The sequence below is a fragment of the Physeter macrocephalus genome, chromosome 14 (genome assembly GCF_002837175.3).
Source record: "Physeter macrocephalus isolate SW-GA chromosome 14, ASM283717v5, whole genome shotgun sequence".
NCBI lineage: Eukaryota > Metazoa > Chordata > Mammalia > Artiodactyla > Physeteridae > Physeter > Physeter macrocephalus.
The window spans coordinates 86317984-86345822 of NC_041227.1; the positions used below are offsets into that span (position 1 = coordinate 86317984).

The window sequence follows — 27839 nt, forward strand, 5'->3', positions numbered from 1 at the left end:
AAGGGGAGGGGGAAGGGTAACCTGGGATGAAGTGAGAGAGTGGCACTGACATATATACACTACCAAATGTAATGACGTGGACTTATATATACTAGCAAAATCAACAGCTAGTGGGAAGCAGCTGCATAGCACGGGGAGATCAGCTCAGTACCTTGTGACCACCTAGAGGGGTGGGATAGGGAGGGTAGGAGGGAGATGCAAGAGGGAGGAGATATGGGGATATATGTATATGTATAGCTGATTCACTTTGTTATAAAGCAGAAACTAACACACCATTGTAAAGCAATTATACTCCAATAAAGATGTTAAAAAAATTAAAAATAGAATTACCAAATGATCCAGGAATTCTACTTCTGGATATATATCTGAAGGAAATGAAATCACTGTCTCAAAGAGATATCTGCACCTCATGTTCATTGCAGAATTATCCACAATAGCCAAGCTATGGAAACAACCTAAGTGTTTGTCAACGAATTAATGGATAAAGAATCATGGTGTGCATATATATATGTATGACATATGAATTATATATATATGACATATGAATCATATATATATGTACGTATATATGTGAACGACACATACACCATGGAATGCTATTGAGCCATAAAAAGAAGGAGATCCTGCTGTGTGCAACATCATGGATGGACCTTGAGGGCATTATGCTAAGTGAGGTAAGTCAGACAGAGAAAGACAAATACTGTATGATCTCACTTATATGTGGAATCTAAAAAAGCCAAACTCACAGAAACAGAGTGTAGAATGGTAGTTGCCAGGGGCTGGGGGTGGTGGAAATGGGGAGATGTTGGTCAAAGTGTACAAACTTTCATTATAAGAAAAGTTCTGGGATTCTAATGTACAGCATGGTGATTATAGTTAATACTGTATTGTACAAAGGAAAGTTTCTAAGAGAGTAGATCTTAAATGTTCTCATCACGAAAAAGAAATGGTATTGTGTGAGGTGATGGAAGTATTAACTAAGCTACTGTGGTAATCATTTCACCATATATGTGCATCAAATCAACACATCGTACATCTTAAACTTACACAATGTTACATGTCAATTATATCTCAATAAAGCAAAAAAAATTATTAAAAAAAATGCTTAAGAGCCACAAACAAAGCCAGAAAAACCCTTGCTGGGCGGCCACTGGGCTCCTCCTCGTCTTCATTCACTCAGCTAATGATCGTCCTTTCAAAAATTTTCTTTTCCACAAGTGTTCAAGGAGAATAAATAACAGCTTTATCTTTTGTTTATTTCCCAATGCTGTAACAGTTTTTAAACCACTGTTCAGCAAATCATCAGGTGAATGAGATTTTATGAGCTGATCTGTTAAGCCAGCCACCACTAGACAGTATGGGCTCTGTGTTCCAAGGAAACACCTACAAATGAATTCTGGAATATAGCCCTTACTGTACGTGGTGAACTTTCTGTGCTCTCATGGCAGCTGCTTTTCATGACTCTCATCTCATCCACTGGACCATGTTCTGCCAACATCCTGGTCTTGAGCGTCTTCTGTACCTCCTGCCAGTGGCATGTAGCGCAGGCTGAAGACTCAGTGAATATCTGTGCATTGAGGACTGTGAGTGATGTGAAAGCGTCAAGATGTGACACATCCTGAACCCTCTTCAGCTGGGCACTAGCATTTCCCCATTTCATCATGTCAGCCTAGAGGGAGGAGTTGGGAGTAACACCCTCCCGCTCACACTGAGAACTGAGTACACGGGACCAAAGTAGATAAGCTGCTTTCATAAAGGGTGTCTGTGGGTCACAGACACAGACGGGGGGGCTTTGGGGCCCGGTAACAAGGGGCGGTGCAGCATTTGGGGAACGCTCCTCCACTGCTGCTGTGAAGTTTGGCACAAGAGCAGGAAGGCTGGAGGGAGATACAGGATGCGTTTGGTGCCTCTCGGGTTTTATAGTTTTGAGGAGTGGCAGGAGACAGCCTGGGGGCGGTGGACCGGAGTTCCCATGGAGACCCAGGAAGAGGAGAGGTGCCGCGCTCAGGTGGCCTGGAGGGCAGTGGAGGACAGTGCAGGGCAGTGTGGAAGGACATGGGCGCACAGCTCTCCCTCCTGGGTCTCAGCGGTCACTAGGGGATGGATACTCAGGTGGTCGTGGGGGGAAGAACGCAAGGAGGGACTCAGAGGTTTGGGTTATTACTGTCACATGAGCTCCCTGGTCCCCACAGGCTGGTGGTGTCAGGACAGATGCGGGCTGGACTTACCTGCAGCTGGCTCAGGTAGGGTCTCCAGGTCCCGTCCATGAGGCTCTGCCGGTATTTCTTTGTAAAGAAGCCCAGGTACGAAATGAAAGCCGCGGTAAGTAAAATGTCTCCACATAATTTCCTTTCCTGTTGTTTGAAGTTCTGCACAGCTTCTGTCCACCTCACGTTTTCAGAGGCCAGTCCTCCCATCTATCATTTCAAAGAGCAGAGATGGGGGAAGACACGTCAATACCACAGGCTACAGAGCCACGATTCAGCCACGGAGAATGCATGGCACACGCTTCACAGCGGGAGACTCAGGACATCATTTATGTGGCCCTTATGATCAATGCGGGGGGGCGGTTTGTACCGGCTGCAGCAAACACTGCAGTCAACGAGCCCCTGTTCTCTGCTCTGCGTTACGTGGGCTGTGGAGAGACAGGTCCTGAATGCAGGCTTCCAGGCTCTGCCCTTGACAGGTGTGGAGACGAATATGCCCACCTCGAAGGGCCGTGAAGAGGATTTAGTGTGACCATGTGTGTTCATCACTTGGTACCGTGTCTGGTCCTCAAAATGTAACAGAAAATCATGTACCTCTCTCTTCTCCTCTCCAAATGCTGGAGATGTGAAAATAAATAAAATCAATTGCACTATAAATAATTCACAGTGGGTGGGGAGATCGGCGTGGTAATTAAGACACGGAGTCAGATGCACTGAAACACGGGTGTGTGCAAAGTATCAAGACTGCAGAGCAGGGCCCGACTCTGCGGGGCCCACGTTGGGGGGCGCCCTCTCCCAGAGGATAGACACTGTCTACAGAGGACTATTCGGTGAAGCTCGGCTTCTGTGCTATGACTGATCCCTTTTTCTTCCTGGAAAGATGGCATCCTAGGATGTCAGAGCTGGGAGACCTGAGGGGCTTGCCCACCGACCATTCCCACGCCATCTTAGATCACAGAGATAAAGACCAGAAAGTCGAAGTGTCCTGTCTTCTGACACTTCCACCACCCCATGTTGGTGGGGGCAGGGATGGCTGCAGAGCTGGCCTGTCCTGAGTCCTAGAGCAGAGCTCCACCTGCCTCCTACGAGGACCAACGCAGGAAAGGCTCCAGACGGGCAGAGAAAGGCCGCGCAAAATTCTGGAAACCAAACAGGGAACTGAACGGAAGACAGGCCAGCAGGGAGGTCCTGACTGCTTCCTGCACGTTAGTGGACGAGCTGTCGCTAGACCACACCGTTCATTGAAGACGATCATGTCAAAGCTCTGCAGCAGCAGGTTCAACAAACAAGGGCACAGACACACCTGAGGCTTCACCTCTTGTTACTGGAGCACGACCGATTCAGTGACTGTTATGACTAATTTCTCCCTGAACTCGGAAACCTGGCTTGTTATGTACATAAACGGGGGCTGCAGTAAATGTGAAAAGGGATCGAATCCACTTCCTTTCATCGGGGAGGAAGGTGCTGTAGAGGCTCTCGATAAAGAGAAATCACATCCCGTGGACACTGCTTTGCAGGCTCTTAGCTGATTCATGATGAGAAGCATAAGCCATGGGGGATTAAAAAGGCTACAAATCCTCTGACGCTCCTCTCATCAGGAGCTGGTGTCTGTGCTCCCTCTTTCTGGATCTGTCACTGCTTTGACACGTAGAATGCAGAGGAAGGATGTTGTGCTGGCTTTTGGTCCCAGGCCTTAAGAGAGGGGGACCTTCTACTTCCTGCCCTCGGATCACTTGCTCCTAGAGCCCTGAGTGGCCGTGTAAGTGCCTGTCCTGCTGGAGAGACCAAGGTTATGGCCAGCAATGGTCAGGGTCAACCATCTGTCGTGTCCTTTTCTGCTTCTCAGTGCCTCATCCTGTCCACACCCTTATTATCAAATACCCCACAGGTAAGAGCTTCAGGGTTTGCCTGTCGAATGCTAGCTTTGCCCTTTAACGTTCCCTCTGGCTGACGCACTTGTATGTAAGCACGTCACACCTCTCGTAAGCTTCCTGATCCATCCAGTGCCCCATCCTTCAGACCATCCCTGTGGGAAATCTCCTTTGACCAGACCAGGGTGTGCATTCACGCTTTTCTCAGGAGTCAGTCCCTGCAGCCCAGAGCATTTTATTATTTGCCCCCCAGTCAAAGCGGCACTCAGCTGCTCATCTATTAATATTTTGCACCTCTGCGGCACCTGACAAGCTCAGCTGTGTAATTAAAGCCCGCCGAAGAGGCTCACACTCACCAGGCGGTTCGCAAGGGAGATGGTGCCTGCAGTCGCTTCAGCTTCTTGCTGACATTTGAGTTTGTCAGCTGTTGCTTTCTCAAACTTGGCCGTGAGTTTGGCCAGGTTTTCATTAAGGTTCTGTTTAGGAAGGAACACAACGCCTGTCAGTAGTTCCAGTCCTTTCAGAGACAGGGTTCACGGGTAGGGGATTTTTAAGGAAGGCCTCCTGGGGGGAGCTGTACGGGACTGGGGAAGGCGGGCAGGGAGGGGAAGGAAGGCAAACTAGGGGGGCCCTCACGTGGATCCCAGTGGAAGTCCAGAGGGTCCCGACGCAAGTGAGAGGACTGAGCTTTTCTATCCAGCACCTCAGTTGTTGGTCCAGGACCAGGAGGGGTGACGGACAAGGAGGGAGAGGCTTAAATTCTGTCTCTCCTTGTATTGGGGAAAAGGGGTTCCAGTAGCCTGACAAAAAAGTACAAGTGCTGCTTTTAGAAGCAAAATCTCACTGAAGCCTGGGGAGGCCTGAAAATGGCCAGTAGGATCCCAGGGTGGGGGTGCTGGGAGGAGCACACACCATCTGCTGCGGCTTGTTCGTAGGTTGGAATTGGGCTGTCTGCAACCTACGTCCGCCCTTTTTTTTTTTTAATTAAAAAAAATTCATTTAATGAATTAATTAATTGATTGATTTAGGCTGCGTTGGGTCTTCGTTGCCGCGCACAGGCTTTCTCTAGTTGTGGTGAGCGGGGGCCACTCTTCGTTGCGGTGCACGGGCTTCTCATTGTGGAGCGCAGGCTCTAGGTGCATGGGCTTCAGTAGTTGTGGCTTGAGGGCTCTAGAGTGCAGGCTCAGTAGTTGTGGCGCACGGGCTTAGCTGCTCCGCGGCATGTGGAATCTTCCCGGAACGGGAATCGAACTTGTGTCTCCTGCATTGGCAGGCAGATTCTTAACCACTGCGCTACCAGGGTAGTCCCCTCCCTTTGCTTTAAGGTCCCAGGAGTGTGAGACAACTTCACTTGACCTCATCGATTCTCTCCAATTATCCCGAAGTAGAGGAACATTTTTTTAAAAGACATGGTTTCAATTTTTTCTAAATTTATCAAGAATTTAGAATTCAAGTGCACAGTCTTTGCTGACCCCACGATGCATATTTGCATACACAAAGACACCTAGGCACATGGCAGACACCTCCAGATATGTCTCATGTCTGTGCAATAACAGGGCTTCAGGCTGCTCTGTCAGTCATTACCAAGTCACAAGAGAAAGAAATGAAGGGCCGAGTTTATATAGCCAAGCAGCTTAAGAAGTAGGTGGTGAGCCATGCAATGAACAACGGCAGGCTGGCCGCATTCATTTATTCCTCTTCTTCCCGAGACTTCTCTAAAATGGTTACGAAGCAGTTTAAAAAGTCATAAGCCCATAACATCAAGCAAATATTGAGGGCCACTGGAGGGTGAGGGATTCCAATAGATCTGTGGAAGACCACAGATAGAACAGTGGAAACGGCTGGAGCAGGGCAGAGGACACTGCAAAGTAGAGCAGAAGCTGACCAGCTCTGCAGAGCCTCACATACACTGGGGATTTGGAAATGTCAGGTGAGCTGCAGGGAGATGTTGAAAATAAGACGGTCAGCTGGAAGCCTTTTGATCCTCCACCCCACATCTCCATCCCCATGCAATGCCACCAGGCACCTGTGTCACCAGCAGGAGAGTCAACAGTGGCAGAGAAAGGATACTATGTTCTGGCATTTAAGATGCATCCAGCAAACTAATGCATACAGAATGGATAAACAAGGTCCTATTGTATATAGGGATCTATATTCAAAATCCTGTGATAAACCATAATGGAAAAGAATATTAAAAAGTATGTATATACATATATATATGTATGTATATACATATATATATATATATATAACTGAATCACTTTGCTGTAGAGCAGAAATAAACACAACAAGTAATAGGATGCATCCACCACAACTCATCTGATCTAGAAAACAAATTCTGCCAGTCTGCCAGATCTGCCCTTGTCTGCAGAGCTATACTCAGCTTTCGATCACTACTCTTGTCAACATGAAAGGACAAGAAGACATTTGATTAAAGCCTAGATTAAAGGTAAACAAGAAGGAAAAAATGACCTGGGAAAAAGAGAGAACTTCAGTCAAAAAAACAGCAACAAAGCATAAAACCCTTCATAATTAGTTTCTCCAAGAGATTCAACATGTTTCATCCATAAAACAAGAGGATGCTAATAAAAGGAAAAGAGAACAACAACAAAGAAAACTTGTGGAAATAATCTTTATTGTTAATGTAAAAAAATAATAAATTCAATAAATTAAAAGATGAATTTGAGGAAATCTAGATAGAATAAGAAAGCATAAAGTGACAAAAAGATAAGAGAAAATAGATGACCCATCAGAAGGTCCAATACCCAACCAATATGCATTCCAGAAAATGAGATTAAAAAGGAAAAAGAAGGGAGATATAAAATCACCTTGTGGAACTGAAGAAAATAAGTCTCTACATGCCAAGCACAATGAATAAAAAAAGAATGGCAGCTAAGCACATCAATGTAAAGTTTCAGACACCAAGAATAAAGAAAAAATTGAAAGACTTCCAGAAAGGCAGAAATACAGTGTATCCAGACTGTTCATCAGACTTCTCACCAGACAAAAAGATAAAGCATTCAGTGTTCTAAGGGAAAAAATTAGCATCAGAATTTAATACGCAGCAAAATAGTCAATTCAGTTTAAAAATAAAAAGATACGTCCAGACTGGAACATTAGAAAATTTACCTCTTATGTAACATTTCTGAGAAAGTTACTTAAGAACAAGCCATAGCAAAACAAGAGAAGAAATCAAGAAAGAAGCCATGGGGTCCAGAAAGTCATTGGAACGAACCCAAGAGAGCAGTGAACGTGATTACTCTCCAAAACTCTTTGGAGCTTTGAGTTGGGGACAAGAGAGAAAAGTCTTGGGGACAAAAGGGGACTCAGTAAAACACTGGATTGACTGGAGGGTTTTTAAAAATAAAGCTATGCCAAAAGAACTAATTGAAGAGAGAGAGAGAAAGAGGGAGAGAGAGAAGGAAGTCCAGGGGGAAAGGTATGTAAGAAAGTAAGTATAACAGCACTGAGATCTTCTATGAACAATATAGACAGGTTCATAGAATATAAACAGAATTTACTGATTTTTTGAATTGGTCAGTGGAGACAGCATGGGACAATTAATTCTGGTTACAGAACACAATGTAGATATGTTCAGTGCTGGTGATTCAAAAGCAAAAGTAACGATAAATAATGATAATGAAGTTGGAGAGAGGAGGGAAGGGGATGAACTGAAGGAAAGGGTAATAATTTCATCTTGAACACTGAGGGCTCCAAGGAAGCAGCCTCCATATGACTGAACAAGAAGCAAAGGTCACGTCAGAAAAACATAGTTGCTGTAATGATGAGAAGACGGGATGAATGTCTTCAAGCCTCGTGTAGCAGAAAGTCAACTGCCTGAAGAAGATACATCAAGCATAAGGATGCAGCACAGCACGCAGACAAGGGTCAGAGATTCAGATGAGCAGCCCAGGAAGATGATGTAAACTAGTCAGATGAGTAATGTTAAAAAAAATAGGGGCCGGTGGTGACTGTGACTAAAGGCAGCAAAACTCCCTGCTTGAGTGAGAAGCCACTGCTTAACTCCAGGGTCAGTTAGTGATATTCAGGAGTCTTCTGATTATTATAAGACCGGCCAGAAATCAGATTTTTTGTTTTAAATATTGGCAATTAATTAAATCTTTGGCAAACACATTGTGCAGGCCAAATAAAACACATTTAAGCCACTAGGGAGCAAGCTCTGGGTGGCATCAACAATCAGAAGAAACAGACAAAAGAAGGAAAAGGGCAGGAGACTGGTTTTTCATTTGAAGCTCTTCTCTACTCTCTGATATTTTACTTATGTGTGAGTAAATGCTTGATGAAGATGTCTTCCTTGTTTTTATTACTATTATTTGTATAAATTGTCACATTCATATGTGTTCTTAATAGAAAAAAAGAAAATACAGATAAACAAAACCATCCAAAATCTACCACCAGGAGATAACCACCACTATTCATATTTGTATGTTGTTCTTGTTGTTTTTTTAGGATGTTGGGGGTAGGAGTTTTATTAATTAATTAATTTATTTTTGCTATGTTGGGTCTTTGTTTCTGTGCGAGGGCTTTCTCCAGTTGCGGCAAGCGGGGGCCGCTCTTCATCGCGGTGCGCGGGCCTCTCACTGTCGCGGCCTCTCTTGCTGCGGAGCACAAGCTCCAGACGCGCAGGCTCAGTAGTTGGGGCTCACGGGCCCAGTTGCTCCACGGCATGTGGGATCCTCCCAGACCAGGGCTCGAACCTGTGTCCCCTGCATTAGCAGGCAGATTCTCAACCACTGCGCCACCAGGGAAGCCCTGTGTGTATTTTAATTACATGTATAAAATCAAGTTGAAGTTACCTTGTAGAATCTGTCTTGAAAGATGCTTTTTTTTTCACTTTATGCATCTTGAATATAAAAGTCTTTACTTGGAATTATCCTGAGATCCTAAGAAAAAGACTTGGCGGGGGTGTAACTGGAGAGGTCTGGTGATGGCCTCAGGGGCACAGACGGAGGCACTTTCCTGTCCTGGGTGGGCTTCTGTATTCAGGACGGGTGTTATTGGTGAGGGAGTGTCTGCACTCCTGGGATGTTGACAGGCATGTGGATAAGCGAAGGATGGAGAGGAGGTTGTTAAAAGAGAGAACGCGTTTTTTGCAAAAAATATTTGGGCAGAAGAGAAGTGTCTTCCTAAGGTAGCCAGGTATTTAAAAAATATTCTGATGGCTTCCACAGGTTGAATGGGCCCATCGTGTGCATGTTGGCTAGCAAAAAGGTATAAACATTTTGAAAACATTCCCTCTGCACCAAATGTTCCTTTAGCTAAAATAACTTGAGTAAGAAAGAGATCTTTGAAAATGCAGTTCTTGCAACACTTTTCCAGGAGAGACTGAAGAATATGAAAATTATCAGAAGGTATTTTCCCTCCAAAAGCAGTCAAGGGGCTGTTAGTGTTTTGTCCTTGGTATTCTTTCAAGTGCGCCATTGTGAGCGTGACTATCAGTAAACTGGTCCATGAACGTCTGGATTTATAAAGCAAACGTACTGAGAGATTAGCTGCTCTGCCAAAGCATCTCTTCTTTATAGAGAGTCTGGCTGCAGGGATCTTTGAACTAGAGCCTTTAACCATAGAATTTAGTCTATCGATCAATAAACCCGTGAAACTTGAAGCATGCAGCATGTCTGCAATCTCCCGTTTCACAATTTGTAAAACCCTTTTTATCATGAGAAACTTGCAATAAGAATCTTTTTTGCCTGGAATGCACGTGTAGAAATGAAAGATCCAGGGGATGTTTTGGCTTGAACTTGATCATGGTAGTGACTGATGACCAGGTTTTGCACATGATGGCACATGCAGGAGGAGGAGGAGGTGGAGGTAAAGCAGGGGTCAATGGTCATCGGAACCCTGGTGGTGGCGGCAGCTCCCTGTGTCCCTGTGGGCTGGGCTCTGGGATTGTGCTTTACATGCCTTCTCTCCTTTCATCCTCACGGCAGAATCATGAATAGCCAAAATGGACTATTTTTGTGTCCATTTTACTTCAGGAAGCTGAAGTTTGGGCTCTGGAAAGGCCTTTCTAAAGGTCACCCATCGGTGAATAGCACAGCATGGATTGGAAGGTCTGCTGATGGGTTTTCAGCTGCTGTGTCATTCTGCAGGATTCTGATTTCTACCTCTCACTTTGGTGATACCAATTTTAATGGCAAAGATGAAGTTCAAGGTGTGAATCCAGAATCACCTCCATCCCCCAATCCTGGGTGAGGGACAATCAAAATATCAACAAGAGGCTAATAATTTTATATTTATGGCCAAGGGACCCCCCCAACCACCAACCACAATATGCTCCGTGCTTTTACAAGCTTCTATAAAGCACTGCAGGTAGCATCACACATGCCCTGCAGGCCCACACATCCACACCGCTGAGAGTGAGGGGGGCGGACAGTGGCCAGAATGGAAGAGAATGGTGCACAAGGTGGGGAAAGGTGGCTAAAACCTACATTTCAAAGGGGAAAAAGAATCTCCCATTTTTTGAAATTATCTACAAAACAGAAGCAGATTCACAGACATAGAGAACAGACTTGTCTCCTATGCCTGGAAAGCCACTTGAACTTCCCAGGCCTCGGTGTTTTCGTCTGTAAGTTGGGAGCAGTAAATCTGTAAGTGAAATTTTGCCAGGAATGCATATAAAGCTGATTTAAAGTTTGCTGTGGCCGTCCATGAGGAGCACATGACCTCAAAAGCACTTGCTTTCGGGGCTGACTTTGTAAGTGGGGGAAAATCTTAATTTCAAAGATTAGATCCCTGTGCCGAGTTAATGTGGGGTGCTCTTGGGCCTGGAAATCAGAACAGGAAGGGGATTATTTCTAGCACCTAATGGAAGCACCTAGGAAGATGCTCCATTTATTCTTGCAACGGTTTGTACTTTGGGTCACGACAACCTTGCTAGGGACAGGAATGCAGGGGGAGGGGGGTGGGGGAGGGATGGCCTGGGAGGTTGGGATTAGCAGATGCAAACTATTATGTATAGAATGGATAAACAACAAGGTCCTACTGTAGAGCACAGGGAACTATATTCAATAACCTGTGATAAACTATAATGGAAGAGAATATGAAAAAGAATGTATATATATGTATAACAGAATCACTTTGCTGTAGAGCAGAAAATAACACAACATTGTAAATCAACTATACTTCAATAAAATAAACTTTAAAAAAAGAATCTCCCATTTTTGACCCTTTCTTCTCAACTATCAGATGTGCAAAAATATTAGATTCATTGTGGCTAATAAGATAGCAGCTGGTTCCATGGATAACACTGTTCATTTATTATATGTAACCATCTGTCATCTTTTCTTTCCTCAGAGGAAAAGGAAAAAACTTTTAGGACCAAGGCGTAAACCCATGGTCCAGTGGCTCTGTCTTGTTTGGATTACACAGTGTTTGAGGAACAAATTATAAAAGTTGCCTCTACTGGGACTTCCCTAGCGGTCCAGTGGTTAGGACTCTGTGCTTCTACTGCCGGGGGCCCGGGTGGGTTCAATCCCTGGTCAGGGAACTAAGATCCCACAAGCTGCGCGGTGTGACTGAAAATAATAATAATAATAATAATAATAAATGTCTTTTTTTAAAAAAGTTGCCTCTACTGAAAAATTGGGAGATTTTGGGTAACAATTTGGTTTTCTTTAAAAATCACGGCTGAGGCACTGGGGTCTGGAGGAGAGGCTGTTTGCCTCAGGTGGGGGTAACTTACAGCAATCTTGGCTTTAACAGCCTCCAGCTTCTCCTGGGCAGCAGCGAGGTCCGAGGTGGCCTTGCTCAGTGCTTGGCGCTTGGGTTCCACATCACAGAACACCTCGTAGAACCTCACAGTGTTTATGACCCAAGAGCAGAGGCCGGCGGCTGCGTAGGACTTGGTGGCCACGAACTCGGGATTGAACTCGGGGTCATGCAGATACGGCTTGATGGCCTTGAGGCAGTTCTCGTGAATGTTCTCCTTGTCAAAGTGGATGAGGGAGTACAGGAAGCTGTCCACCTTGGCCATGGTGACCTTGGCGGCCTTCCAGCTGCGGTCCTTGGGCACCTTGCCCCCGGGGGCCACGAGAGCCATCACGGCCGCGCTGACGTTGCTGACGGCAGGCGGCGGGGAACCGAAAGACTTCAGCTCCGTCAGGTTGGTCTGGAAGAGAGAGGCAGGTCATTAGAGGAAAACGAATGCCTCTCTTTGTCCTCGACCACTAATGGAGCCGGGCTCAGAGCGATCAATCTCAAAGGGCCGCTTTGAAGCCTGAGGCAGCTCTCGGAATTTTAAACATCGTGACTCATCAAAAGGGAACCGAGCGACTCCCCAGCGGCTTCAGACTTCCCCGAATGGTTAGCGGAGACTCAGCTAGGTTCTCTCAGTGCTTTGACTCGTGGCCCACCAGAAACACACAATTTTTTCACATTTAGCTGAAAAATAGAAGGATGCCAACATACTCTGAAATATGCAGCATGCCATGAATAAAAGACAAGGTTATTATAAATTAATTTCCATCTTGGATTGAAGAGAATAGCACTGTAACCCAACTACTTTTTTTTTCTTTAATTAAACTGCCTTGTTCCATGAGCTTGTGCTAACTGCACCTGGCTGTCCTGATAGCAAAGTGGCATTTTCTGCCAAGAAATAATTCAGACAGAAAGCCAGGCACACCCTGTGCTGTCACTGCCTCTGCCTAGACATGGGTTTGTCCTGTGCTCCAAGTTTCACTTGCTCTAGAAAGATATGGCTGAAAGGGCTGACCCTGGAAAGCCACTTGAACTTCCCAGGCCTCGGTGTTTCCATCTGTTAAGTCTGGAGCAGTAAATCTGTAAGTGAAATTTTGCCAGGAATGCATATAAAGCTGATTTAAAGTTTGCTGTGACCGTCCATGAGGAGCACATGACCTCAAAAGCACTTGCTTTCGGGGCTGATTTTGTAAGTGGGGGAAAATCTTAATTTCAAAGATTAGATCCCTGTGCCGAGTTAATGTGGGGTGCTCTTGGGCCTGGAAATCAGAACAGGAAGGGGATTATTTCTAGCACCTAATGGAAGCACCTAGGAAGATGCTCCATTTATTCTTGCAACGGTTTGTACTTTGGGTCACGACAGCCTTGTCAGGGACAGGAAGGAAGGACAGCACAGATGTGGCAGATGTGCTCGCATACCTGTCCTAGTGGTTTCCCCGGGCGAAAGACGACAAAGTGTGAAAATACAATCAGAAACGAAAAGCCCACAATTTGAAAATATTAAGTTTGTTAAGCATGTTCAACACATTGAATTAAGAAAATATAAAAATGTATAAAGATGAAATTGAATTCTATAACCCAGATACATCATTGTTAATATTTCAATATAATTCCTTCCAGTTTTTTTGAATATTCATATATATCTATAAATTAATCACAACTCTGGTTTCAGAGACAGAAAACCTAGCTGAAGTACGAAGGTGGATGTTCTTGCTCATGTATCTGGGGAGGATGGGATGTGAGGACCAGTGGAACTGCGTTTTGAACTGCGTCAGCAGGATTCTCTGGACTCTCGTTTCTGCTTCTCCACGTACAGGAGTTCCTTTTTTACAAACCAGCTTCTTCATGTTGCAAGGCACTCGGCTAACCTCTCTGACCTCTACCTGGGCCACTTCCCCAGGCTCTCACTGAGCTCTGGGCACACTCACCTCTTCCCACTTCAGGACCCCTGCCTGCAACCCTCCTTCCTATGCCATTTGCCTGGCTGACCCCTTCTCATCCACCCAGATCTCAGTTCAGAAGTCCCCCCACGCAGAAGACCCTTCCCCGCCAACCTCCTCTTCCTAGTCACTGCCTATCTGAGCACCCTGATGATCTGCACAGAACGGAGGGCAATCGGAAAAGGTTACCACTGTTTCCTCCTGGAATTACTATAGTCCTCTCCTTCAGGCGAACAGGGACCTCATCTCTCTCGTTAACCACTGCAGCCCCCGTGCCTAGAACAGAGACTGGCACACAGTAGGTGCTCATCATCAACACGTGTGTTGAGCGATCGAATGAGAGGAAGGGGTGCCGCAGCTCCAGGCTCACATCCATCGCTTTGCAACTAGAAGGGAGGAAGATTTTTTTCCTCCAATGCAAGTCAAAATAAAAAGGTCCTGGCAAATGATCTTGTTCAGTGAGGTGGGGCTCCTGTCACCAGTCACCGTGGGGCAGGTGATGTGGCACTGCTAATAGGAACACGGGACGCAGGAGACATTCCTCAGAAGAAGGCAGATGTGGTTTTGAATGAGCTGGCATCAGGCACACTCCCCTCCCCGCCTTAGGTCTCTTGCTCTAGCTGATGCCTTGGCCTTGCCTGCTCTTCCCAGGTACCTGCCTGATGAATTCGCTCCTTTCCAAGTCAAAACTTCTCCCCCTCAAGGAGGCCCACACCCATCACCTTCTGTAATACTGCAACCTCCCACCTCCTCAATCCCCTCCCCAGCTGCCCTGGCCCCAGAGCTCCCCCTGACACTGCTCTACGGTTTTCTTTTTTCTGCAGCATCTGTCACATTCTAACGCATTGTATAAAGTACTTTTGCATTACGCTGCTTGTCTCTCACCCGTCCCCTGTGCTCGAATAGACTCTTCATAGAGGCAGTATCTTCGTTCATGGGTGCGCCACATGCACCCAGAACACTGCCTGGCATGGAGGGCAGTCAGGGAGTCTCTGCTGGGTGAATAAATGTGTCTGCACAGTCATTCATTTGGCAAATGGGGATACAGCGGTAAATAAGAAAGGCAAAGTCCTTTTGCACATGCATGTGGGAGAGGTGGGCAGAAAAAGAGGCCAACCTTTGATATATTGGACAGTGAGAAGTGCTCTGAAAAAAAAACCCCCAAAAAACAGGGCTAATGGGATAGTGGTTTCTTGAGGAATGATGGTGCCACTTTGGCTAGGGAGGGAGACCTGGGAAAGCCTTAGAGAAACTGCCATTGCACGTTGGGGAAGGGCAGAGCGTAAATGTGCAGGCGGGGGCAGGCACAAATGCTAGATTCCAGCACGATTTATAAGAGCTCTTCGCATATATATGAGGATGCTAACTCTTTTTTTTTAATTAAAAAAATTTGTTTATGATATTCTGTGACACGTAGAAATTTAGTTTTCATGTAGCCCAACTGAATAATCCTTTTCCAGATGACATCATGCTATCATCCTTTGTTTTTATGCTTAGAAGCGTCTTTCATATACATATGAAAATTGACCTGACCTTATAATAATTTTTCTAGTTCTTTTACAGTTTGTTTCTTATTGTTCACTGGTTTACAAGGTAACACTGTTTTGTCCTTTTATTAAAAGAATAAATATTTATTGTGAAATACTTAGCAAAGATGAAGATGAAAGCCAGAATCACTCCTGATTTTACTACCTAGAGATAAACATTAGTTATGTGCTGGTGTGTTTCATTATATGTACTTAACAGATAGACTAACAGAGAGACACAGAAAAGAAAGATGCGTGAACATATATGAATGCGGTATACATCTGGCTCATTCATTTATATATACATATACATATATGTACACACACATATACATATATCATTGTTTACATTATTTTTTCAAACCTGGCTTTCACTGAAAACTGTATCTTAAACTTTTTCGTGTCATGAATTATATTTGCAAAGCATGATTTTAAATAAAGTATGCACAATTTTCTCTCATTTAGATGGTCCATAATTTATTTAGCCAACCCCATATTGTTAGGCATTTAGGTTGTTAAATTTTTAATAGCTGTTTAAATGATATGAACTTTTAATGACATTAGAAATAAATAAGCCAAAAATCACACTGGAATTAAATTAGACTTACATTTAACTTATAAATTATTTGAGGAATAGTGACATCCTTATAATATTAAATCTTCCCTTACACAAACTTGGTACATCTATCTGCCTATTTATATTTTATATTACTCAACAAAGATGTGTAGTTTTCTTCACATAGTTTCAATGTTTATTTGTACCATGTGTTTTGGCTGTTATCTTGAAAATATTATATTTTCTAACTGGCTACTGCTGATATTAGGGAAGCTATTAAATTTTGTAATGGGCCCTTAAGTCTTCCCTTTTATTTGTTTTATTACATTTTTATGACATCTATGAATAATAATACATTTGTCTGGTACTTTATAACATTTACATGTTACCATTTTTCATTTATTATTGCATGGCTAGAAATTTTAGGACAACTGTTTTATAATAGCAGTGAAGGGGGTCATTATCGTGCTTTTTCTATGCTGATGGGAATTCCGCTAATGCTCTACCATTAGACAGGATGTTTTGCTCTTGGACTGAGATTGATTGCTTTGTGTTAGCAAAATATCCAAATATCCTTTTTTTCCTACTTTACGAAGAGTTTTAATAGGAATGGATGTTGAAGTGTGTTAAGTACCATTCTGACATCTCTCAAAATGACTACAGAGCTTTTCTTCTTTGACCTATGATTGGGTATGTTTACAGGGTAGTATTGTATAAGGAAAACTTATCAGTTGGTAGCATATTGTTGTTTGAATAAATTGCTGGATTTGATTTACTAGCATTTCATATGGATGTCTTATATCACTATTCATAAATTCGATTAATACGTTTTATTTTCTTGTGCTATCTCTATCACTTTTAGTATCAAGCTTATCACATAATCAAGGCCTTAAAAAGTTCGGTAGGAGAGAAGTCTGTTAAACTCTGTAACCCTAGAATTCTCAAAATCATTTGATTATAAAATCTACTATTTTTATATAACTTGTTAATATTAAGTTAAAAGTCAAATGATAGGGAGAAAATATTTACAACATATATACCAAGACATATAGTAAAAATTTATTTAAAAAACCCTCTAAATCAATAAGGAAAAGGGAAATTATCTCATAAGAAAATGGACAAAGAATCTGAACAAATAATGGACAAAGGAAGAAATCTAAATATTTGAAAAGTTGCCCAGTCTCATTAGAATCAAACCATTTACAATTTTTTTAAATGAAAAATTTTTTGCTCTCCTGTTGAGAAAAATTAGGATAATTGAAAATATCTAAGATTGGCAAAGGTGTGGGGAAAGCAGTGTTTATAACTATAAATGAGAAGAGCTATTTTGGACAGAAATTTAGCATTATTTATACAAAAAAAGAGAATATTGTTTATATGAGTTTCCTATTGCTTCTGTAAAAAATTACCACAAACGCAGTGACTTAAAACAACATGAATTTATTACCTTACAGTTCTGGAGGTGAGGGGTCCTAAGCTGAAGATGCTGGAAGGGCTGGTCCCTTCTGGAGGCTGGAGGGGAGACTGTTCCTTGCTGCTCCCACTTCTGGAGGCCGGCCGCATTGCTTGGCTCAAGGCCCCACAGCACATCAGCTGTGTCCACCCCCTGCTCTTGTCACCACATCACCACCTTCTTCTTCCGACCTTCTTGTCTCCCTCTTCTATGGACCCTTGGGATGGTATTCAGGACCCACCTGGCTAACCCAGGGTAATCTCCCCACTGCAAGATCCTTGACTTAATCACACCTACAGAGTCACTGTCACCATACGAAGTAAAATTCACAGGTTCCAGAGGTTAGGACGTGAGTATCTTGGGGGTGGAGGAGGCATATGTTTCAGCCTGCCATGCTGTTCTACCAAACAACTGTACTTCTGATTTGGCTCAGAGAAATATTTGCACATATGCAGTAAAGACGTATGCACAAGGATACTTGTATTGGAGAAAAGAGAGAAACTAATTAAACACTCAACAGTAGATACATGGCTAAATGAAATAGAGTACGACTATAGACTAGAATACTACAAAGCATTAAATCAACAAGATTCAATGTATGTACTGGCATGAAATAGTCTTGTTTCATGAAGAAAAGTAAGTTTCCATTATCCATTTGTATTTAAAATATGACATATTTTATATGTGCATTTGTACAAATATAAATACATAGAAAAATTGCTGGACTAGATACAGCTCAAATTCTTCCAGGAGTTTTCTTTTGGGAGAGGACTGGGTCTGGAGTGGAAAGATGGGTGACTTTATATCTTACCCTATATATTCTATACTATTTTAATACTTCGTAACAACAAAAATGCCATTATATGTTATTTGTATAATAAAAAATAAGTTTACTGTAAAAAATCCAGAGGAAGTAAATAGAAAATTCCAAGTAACTCTGTAAGGAGAAAAAAAAAGGCCATGAAATTGTAAGCAAAACCATTCTTCAACTAAGGCAGGAAAAGTTATGCTGGATTTATTTCAGTTTAGCTATAAAAGTGAAATAAAACGGCCAGAGCAGATACTTAAAATGTACAGAGACTTACTGCCATGCTCTGATTTATGTATTAACTAAAGATTTATTGTTAACTTTGAAAAGGATGAGAAAATAGGGATATGGTCCTTAAATACCAGAGTGCTGTGAACGCAGAAAAATTTGAGGCTACTTGAGGGGTCCTTGGGTACATGAAGCAATATCTCCCCTGTCACATGCAGTACAGTCTGATCCATTCTGCTTCATCAGGCGGGGCGGGGGTGTGGGCAGCTGGGAGAAATGGGTGAAGGCAGTTCAAAAGGTACAAACTTCCTGCTATAAAATAAAGAATCCTAGGGATGTAAGGTACAGTGTGTACAGTTAATAACACTGTATTGTGTATTTGAAAGCTGCTAAGAGAGTAAATCTTAAAAACAAAAAACAAGAAAAAAATTGTAACCATGCGTGGTGATGGATGCTAACCAGACTTACTGTGCTGATCATTTTGCAATACATTTGTATGTATCGAATCGATATGCTGTACACTTGAAACTCGTATAATGTTATATGTCAATTATACCTCAAGTTAAAAAATGCTGTTTGAGACCCATGAATCAGTTGTATCCTGCAGATTGTAAACACTGTTCCACAGTTAAACTTCTTAGTGATGCCATGGCTGTTATTGATCATGCTCGAGCCACCTTTAGAGACTCATCTGCATGTCGCCTGTGCACCTTTGGCTCAGACAAACCACACCCTTTCATGCACCTGTGTCTTACAAACATTGTTCCTTTCTGGGATGGGCTTTTCTACCTCCTGGTCCATCTAGCGAAACACTCATCCCTGTGGCCCTTGTGTAATGGGGTTTCTCTTCTCTAGTTTCTACCTGGCCAGGTGGTTAGCTATGCCCTTTTCTGTGCTCTCCAGCCAGTGAAAATTTTAAACTTTCATTTCTGTTAATGGAGTCCATACACAGTTCAGAGCTACTAGGCTGAGAACAAAACACATGCCCACTCCCCCCAACTCCAGCTCTCCAGAAGCCATGCTTACAAATTCTTCCATCACTCCTTTTGGATTTCATGCCTTATTGACAATGGATACACTGATGCTGCTATGTACTTCATTTTAGATGCTCTTGAAAGACTTCCTATTGTAGAGTGTGACTATTTATTTTTATTGCCCTCTTTTCTCTCCTAAGGTCCTCCCCCCATCATGATCACATCAAAATTTTCGTTCAAATTCAGTATGTACATGACTACGATGATAAACATTGGTTACCTTGGGTTATATTTTCTTGCTTGTATACCTTTAATTTTTTTCTGAAATTAATAAATACTTTCATTGTTTGTTTCCTTATAAGGTAAACTTTTAGGCAAATATCCGAAAGAGGAGGTAACCATGGAGATACTTGGGAGAAGACATTCCACACAGAAGCAATTTCTCGTTCAAAGGCCCTGGGCTGATATTGTGCTGGAAGTGTTTCAGATACAGTGAGAAGGTCAGTGTGGGTGGACTGGAGTGACAACTGGAAGAGATGTGACTGGGGTGTAGACTGTATAGTGGAAGAGATGAACCAGGCAAAATCATGTAGGGCCTTGCAGGCCATGGTGACAACTTTGGATTTTATTCTGAATATGATGGATCCTAAAATTTATATGGAACCATAAAAGACCCAGAATTGCCCAAGCAATTCTTTTCCCGAAGAAAAAGAACAAAGCAGGAGGCATAAGCCTCCCAGACTTCAGACAATATTACAAGGCTATAGTAATCAAAACAGCATGGTATTGGCACAAAAACAGACATATGGATCAACAGAACAGAATAGAGGGCCCAGAAATAAACCCATACACCTATGTCAATTAATCTTGAATATGATGGGAAGCCAATGGAAGATTCTGAACAGAGGGATGATGTGGTCAAACTGTTGTCTTAAAAAGGTCACTCAGACAGCTGCAACAGGCAAAGACAGCACTGGAGCAAGGCTGTAAACAGGGAGGCCAAGTGAGAGGCTATTGCAATAGTCCAATGAAGAAACGATGGTGGCTTGGACCAGGGTGACAGCAGTAGAGATGATATAAAGCATATGAATTCTAGATATATTCTGAAAGTAGAATGGATAGAACTTGCTAATAGATTGGATAGGAGTGTGAGATAAGGAGCCCATTAATTCCTATTTGCCCCTTTCTTTGTAACAGAGAAAAGAAAGTGAGGGATTAAGAAGTTCAGTGACTAGTGCCAGGCTCCACAGCCAGTTAGAAGAAAGCACCTATCATGTTGCCTGGTCCATAGTAGGCACTCATTAAAAATGAGTTTTACTCCCTTTGTGGCAGAGATGTCTAGACTTCAAATCCAGAGCTATTTTCAGAATTCTATCCCATTACTTCCAAGAGTTACATCTCTATGTGATTATTTCTACCAACAATGATCAACTAACCAGCCAACAAATTAACCAAGAGTATTTATGGGCTTTTGCTGTTTCCAGCGTTGTGGAAACAGACGAGGTAACACTGTTACAACGACATCATCAACCACAACAAATGTTTATTGAATGGCTGCCATCTGTTAGCTACTTTTCATACCTTATCTCATTGAATCCTTATAACAACCCGATGGGGACTATATTACTATTACCTCCATTTTAAAGGTGAGGAAACGGACGCTCAGAGAAGAAAAAATCATTCCTAGAGCCACACGCAGTGAATAGTTCAGCCAGGATTTGGACTCAGCTCATCTTAGAAAATATAATCCCTGTGTCAAAAGATCTTATGAAAGACATTAGTCTTCTTGGCAAGAAGTGATCAATGAGCCCTTACAAGAGGGTGAATAAATAAAGTGGTCTCTCTTTTGTGCTCTGGAAATCAGAAAAGGGAGAGACTGACGTCGAATGTAAGTTTGATTTTGAAATATGGGTCGTATTTAGACACAGTGAGATGAAAGGAGAGGGAATCCTAGGTTGCGGCAGTGAAGTGATGTCTAATCAAAGGCCTGGCGGTTGAGATGATGCTACTGGGGGGTCAGGGAGACCCAGGCCCTGCTGTATTAAAAGGTTCAGGCTGAGAAGTGGTAGCATAATCGGGCTACACCTCCGATTCCCCGTCTACCTGAACGATATCCAAAACTTTCCTGGAGGAATCTTGTGTTCTCTAGGGTAGAGGCCCACTTAAGGCCTTTCTAGGTCCTTCCTTTTAGGGACTTTTCACCCCACATCATAAAAAAATACTAAGGGCTTCCCTGGTGGCGCAGTGGTTGTGTGTCCGCCTGCCGATGCAGGGGAACCGGGTTCGCGCCCCGGTCCGGGAAGATCCCACATGCCGCGGAGCGGCTGGGCCCGTGAGCCATGGCCGCTGAGCCTGCGCGTCCGGAGTCTGTGCCCCGCAATGGGAGAGGCCACAACAGAGGGAGGCCCGCATACCCCCCCAAAAAAAAAAAAAAATTACTAAGATGCATTTAGTATTTAATCTCACATTAAATACATTTTATACATAAGTATACGTCACAGGATTTTACAATGTCCCCAGTTCAGTCTCAGATTTTCTGAGGCCCGAAGTCAAGAGATGCTTCCTTCCAAAGTGAGGTGTGAGTTGGCTACACAGAACTAATAAAAGAAGGTTTCAATAGACCACAGTGTTTTGACTCTTAAACCTTTCACTTGCATTGAGGGTATAAAGGAGTCAGGAGATCGAAGATTAAGAGAGAATGTTTAGTGAGAACTGCTGCTGAGTCCCACCCACTATGCCTTTAAGAGAGGATGGTGAGGGCTTCCCTGGTGGCGCAGTGGTTGAGAGTCCGCCTGCCGATGCAGGGGACGTGGGTTCGCGCCCCGGTCCGGGAGGATCCCACATGCCGCGGAGCGGCTGGGCCCGAGAGCCATGGCCGCTGAGCCTGTGCGTCCGGAGCCTGTGCTCCACAACGGGAGAGGCCACAACAGTGAGAGGCCCGCGTACGAAAAAAAAAAAAAGAGAGGATGGGGGGCATTCGCACTTCACATCAAGTCTAGAGAGAAGGGGGCTTTAAGGAGAACACTCAGAGAGCTTAAATGCTTCCCGCACAATTTGAGTCACACAGTGGACTGGGATCTAACTTACACCGCAGAAATCTACAGGGTGAGAATACCAGGCTAGTCCCCTGACAGTGGAACTAGGGTAATTTACTGCATGGGTGGCCAATGCTCTCAGAGCCTGTCTGGAGAAAGGAGGCTCAGGTGTCTCCCGCGGAGCAGAGGTGACCTGCTGGCACGGCACACCTTGCTTAGGCTGTCTTAGACCTTGACCAAGTCATCCACGTGACGGGCAAGTGAATAGCTAGACTCCCAGGAGGAGGAGAAAGCAACCTGCAGGGAGAGATCCCTGTGACTGGCGGAGGGTCTCCAAAGAGCTGACGTGAGCATCCCGATAAATGATCAGCTTTTCAGTCCCTCTCTGATGCCAACTCCTGGTGACGTGAGTCTGTCTGCCCCCTTTTCCGCCTTCCTCCCTTACCCCTTCAGCCACAGTCATCCAAATAGGAAAGAAGGTTAACTGTGAAAACTATAAAAGGAAGAAGTAGTGACCACATGCTCCTCCCAACACATAGAATACATGTAAAGGGAACCAGAATAACACTGCCTATGAATACATCTCAAGAGTCATGGTTGTTCCGCCAAAGGGTCATGTATATGAGTTGAATTTAGTTGACACAAAATTGCATGTTGTTGACACCTGAATACTTGCTAAGTTTGATTTTGCAGAGTTTTTTTCTCATATTTTGGAGACAACATCTTTTTAGTCTCCTATCTTAAATATTTTCACAGGGTCCTAAAAGGCTTATGTGTCCTATAGTACATAATGGGTAAAATGACCATGGACTGCATAGCTGGAAGATCTCTGGGCTTGGGTTTTGAAGATCGTGAGTTCAAGCCTGGCTCTAACACTGAGGTCTGTGACTCTGGGCAAGGCAGTTCTCTGGGCCCTGGCTTTCTCAGCAGTGGAGCGAGGAGGCTGGACCAGTTGGCCTCTCCTGTCCTGACTGATTCTCACACTCACGTCTCTTGGATTTCATTGGTAGCTCGTGGATCCTGACATACAGTCAGCTTAAATAAATGTTTATTTGCTTAATGAATAAGCCAGTGACAGCTGGCCCCAGCCAAGGCCTCCCGACTTTGCCTTTGTGTCTCTTTGGAACAGGAGGGCACCAGGTGGTCTTTGGGTCAGAGGAGGGTCTGCTCCCCCCGGGGGATAAGCAAGCACGCGCCGACGTCCCTCCTACCTTGTCGAGGGTGCTGAGGGCCGCCTGGGCTGCCGAGAGCGCTGGCTCGGCCTTGGCCAGCTCTTGCTCGCAGCCCTTCTGCCTCTGCTTCACCTCTAGCATGAGGAGCGCCACCTTCTGCCGCGCCTTGTCTGCGGTGGCTTTCTCTCTGCTCGCCCTGTCTGTCTCTACGCCCACCGCCTGAATCAGCTTGTCTGCATCTTCATTCTTTTGTTTCAGTTCCACTTCCTGGGCAGCCAGCTTGGCTTTCAGGTCATCCACCTGCAGCAGAGAAGCGGCAGGTTTATTCGGACATGACTGTGGGGGTCTGACCCTGCAGAGCAGAGAAGAATGCCGACTCCTGATGCAAAGGTGAAAAGCTGAGATCTCAGCTGGGACCAAGCTCCCTGACCTGGGAAAGAAAAGGAAGCCTGGCCTCCCTCTAACTCTCCCCTCTGCAGTAAATGTGGTGGGAGATTCTAAGCAACGCGTGCCCTGACCTTTCTTTCTCCTTGATGCCCAAACAACATAGGCTGCTTCTCACTGACATTGGTCCCTATATCTTATAAAACCTCACATGCCTAACATAACACTTTGCACATAGTGGGCCCTTAATAAAAACCGGGCATTCTTTAATTGAAATTGGCCAATGTGGAACGCACCAAGGATTTAGCAAACTATAAAAAGTGAGTGTCCACTGTGCATCCTGAAAGATGGAGTATATGAACAGACAGTGATCAGACCATAAAAGTAGAACTCTGAACCAGAACTCACAGTAACCAGCCCAGGAAACCAGCCCGTTATCTACAAAAACCAGCTCAGGAAGCCAGCCTGCTATAGGTCATACTTGTAGGAAGTCAGATTACTGTCTAAGAAACAGTCCAGGAAGACAGACAACAACCTCTGTAACAATCAGCCCCAGACGGCCAGGACTTGATTAATAAGTGACAACTTTCTTAATTTTGTCCCTGCTTCCAACATAGGACCAATGAGAGAAATTCAAACACACACCCCTAGCCAATCACACAGGGTGCCCTGCTTCCAGTCAGCCCTCCTCCAGCTTCCAAGGGCCAACAGTCTTCATCCAGGAATGTTCCCTTCTTCCCACTATCAAGCTTTCCCGCCCCTCTGCCTGCCTTTGTGTCTCTGCCAAAGTGCGAACAATGGTGGCTGACGCCCTTGCTAGAGCAGGCTCTGAACAAAGAGCCTCTGAGTGTTCTCATTTGGTTCGTCTTCATCTATTTCCACAATCCTTTCAAGAAACAGATGACCAGGTTGAAATGGGACAGCAAGGATTCCGACGGGCCCGACCAGCTTGGTTCCCTGCCCAGCCTCCATATTCATGTGCATTTGGAGGCAGTAATGAAGTGATGGGGATGTCGGCTCACAGGAAACCCTCTATTTCCCTGATCAGCTGGGGAAGGCTGAATGGTTTTCTATGTGTTCAGTAGACTGTGATGGTTCTCAGAATGTGGTCCTTGGACGAGAAACATCAGCATTACCTGGGTACTTGTTAGAAATACAAATTCTCAGGCCCACTCTGGACCTACTGGATCGGAAACTCTGGCAATGGGGCCCTGCGATCTCTGTTTTAACAGGCCCTCTGGGTGAATCGGATGCCCGCCTAGGTTTGAGAATCATTGGCCTAAGTCATGGCTTTTTCATGTGCAAGGAGAAGACTCATCTATTTCTGGAAAGTAAAAAGGCCAATTGTATTTGCAATATGGCCCACAAACTTTACATTCCAGCATGACCTCTCGTCCCTCGCTTTCCTGAAGTCTATTTCACGCAACAACCAAAGATTACTTCAGAGCTCGTGGAACGCGTCAAACAGATCCCAGTGCTTTATGATACAAAAATAAAACGGAGGCTTAGACGCTGCTGATAATCCCTTTTCATGGCAGATCGAAAGGAAAGAAAATGAAGGCAAAAGAAAAAAAGAACGCTCTTTAATTTTGTGTATCCATAGAAACTGGAGACTTTGCATTAACCTCAAATGAAGGCCTGCTCCCTAGAACTCGTCTTATGTTCCCGCATTGGAAGGTTAATACATTTCCACCTCCCGTTGTTCAGCTGCAGAGAGTTATTTCTACAAGGACAAAGATGCAATTGTAAATCAAAATGACTGAACCACATAATCACTCCAGTCAGCAAACACACCAGTAACTTTTTGTTCCTTTCTAAATCTTGGGAGATTTGAGAAAATTGAAGTGGGTTTTTTGTTGTAGTTGTTGTTATTGTTGTTTGTTTTATGGATTGCAGATTTGGCTTATGACTTCAGGCTCACATTACCGGCACTGTGGATGGGAGCTTTATAGCTCTTAAGCTGTGACGTGGAGTGACATAAAGGTCCCACCAGTCAGAAGTAGGCTGCTCCCCACAAAGCTACAGAGAAAGCACAATTCAGGGTCATTTTATGGCTCTTATGTAGTAGAACAGGAAACTGAAATAGGTTACTTAAATTTTTTGTCTTCCTTTTTTCCCTTATTCAAAGCATTCGAGCCATATTCTGGGTCTCTTCTTATTTAGACACTCCCACGCCTGGATAGGAGGATTAAGAGGGAAAAGTGTCACCAATACTGATGAGACCCTTTCTCTCAGTCTTGCCGACCCCATGAATATTGACCATATGTGCCAGGTGGGGGGGATGCTGACTCGAGTCCAGTGAGGACAGGATAGTGGTGAAAGACCCTCTCTTCTCTGAGGTCCAGGCACATGATGTTACGGAGAGAGGCCAAGCTTCTCAGGACCTCCCCCCAGAGCTCCAGAAGGAGGAGAAGGAATCTAGGATAATCAGTAGCCAAAAACACTCCACTGAGGATTGGAAGCCTAGAGATATCTTCCTTCTTGACTCAGAATCCATACAGTCACCCAACACTTTCTGATATGAATTTGGACTTCAAGCAGGCTTTCCTCTTAGATATAGATGTTTTCCATCTATAGTAGATACCTGTTAGGTTTGCCTGCCTAATAATAATAAAGAAAACACCTATGTTTTGGTAACATAGCTTGATTTTCCTTTGAAGACCTTTCCTTTGCAAGTCTTTGTATTTTGGGTGAAGCTGACTTTGGTGGTTGTCATGGATCCTGGCTTGGCCAATGAGAGTATCCAAGTTACAGAGATTGGTTCAACTATGGGCAAACCAATGACCCAAAGAGGTCAGTCAGAGCCAACGCAGGAACTTGGCTGAAAATACTGGTAAAGAAGCAAAGCAGACAGAATACTAATCTGAGGTTTCAGAGCCATGGGGGTTGCCCACTTGAACAGGGACATCTAGTGAATATGCAGCACCAGTCTGGTCCAAAGTAAACTCTATCACTCACTTTTCAGTTATATGAATCAATCCACTTTTTTTTGGTTTTTTTATTTTCTAATTTAATTTATTTTTTAAAAGATTTTTTTTGATGTGGACCATCTTTAAAGTCTTTATTGAATTTATTACAATACTGCTTCTGTTTCATGCTTTTTTTGGTTTTTTGGCCGTGAGGCATGTGGGATCTTAGCTCCCTGACCAGGGATCAAACCTGTACCCCATGCATTGGAAGGTGAAGTCCTAACCACTGGACTGCCAGGGAAGTCCCAATCCACTTTTTAAAATTTTGTTTTGTTGTCTTGTCTAAACCAACATTAGTTGCATTTTGGCTAGTTGCCATCAAAAGGGCCCTGATAAATATCTAATGCAATCTCAGAATTTTCTCTCCTCTTCTCCTTCCCTCCCCTTCTGTATTTTCATCTTTTTTTTTTTTCTTGTAGGGTGAATTTTCGTTGTTTTTTTTTTCACTTGCAACCAAAGGGTCTTGAGAAATACATCATCATAAATTAACTGTCAGCTTCAGGTGGCCTGAGATTATTTTAAATCCCAAGATAAACTGAACTTAAAAGTTCCCAGATAGACAGATTTGTGGATTAAATCCTATCTGCAGGGAACTGGTAGCGGCCTATGGGCCACCATCTACGAACGCTTCTTCCGGCCAACAGACCCTCTTCCTCATGAACACACTGGAGTTAGACACAGAAGCGAGGTCGCCAGTGAGAGAGGAAGGGAGACCCCAGTCACAGTGGGGGGCTCTGACTGTGTCACGAGAGAGAACTGACTGCCCTCCAAAGACTGACTTTTTAACCCGAAGTGACCAAGTCAACCTGAAATGCAAAATTAAGAGATTTCTGCTCTTTTTTTTTTTTTTTTTTTTTTGCAGTACGCAGGCCTTTCACTGTTGTGGCCTCTCCCATTGTGGAGCACAGGCTCCGGACGCGCAGGCTCAGCGGCCATGGCTCACGGGCCTAGCCGCCCCGTGGCATGTGGGATCTTCCCGGACCGGGGCACGAACCCG

At 44.1% G+C, this 27839-nt stretch overlaps 1 protein-coding gene across 1 annotated transcript in view; it reads right to left on the reverse strand.

Annotated features, from left to right (window-relative positions):
- Positions 1 to 27839, reverse strand: part of DNAH9 (dynein axonemal heavy chain 9) — a 304796-nt gene that overhangs the window by 69824 nt on the left and 207133 nt on the right. Inside the window, exons 49-52 of the mRNA XM_024127927.3 lie at positions 23529 to 23789; positions 11784 to 12209; positions 4435 to 4554; positions 2229 to 2417 (exon numbers count right to left, since the gene is read on the reverse strand). Coding sequence (XP_023983695.1) covers positions 2229 to 2417; positions 4435 to 4554; positions 11784 to 12209; positions 23529 to 23789 — 996 coding nt within the window. The remainder of the gene's footprint in view (positions 1 to 2228; positions 2418 to 4434; positions 4555 to 11783; positions 12210 to 23528; positions 23790 to 27839) is intronic.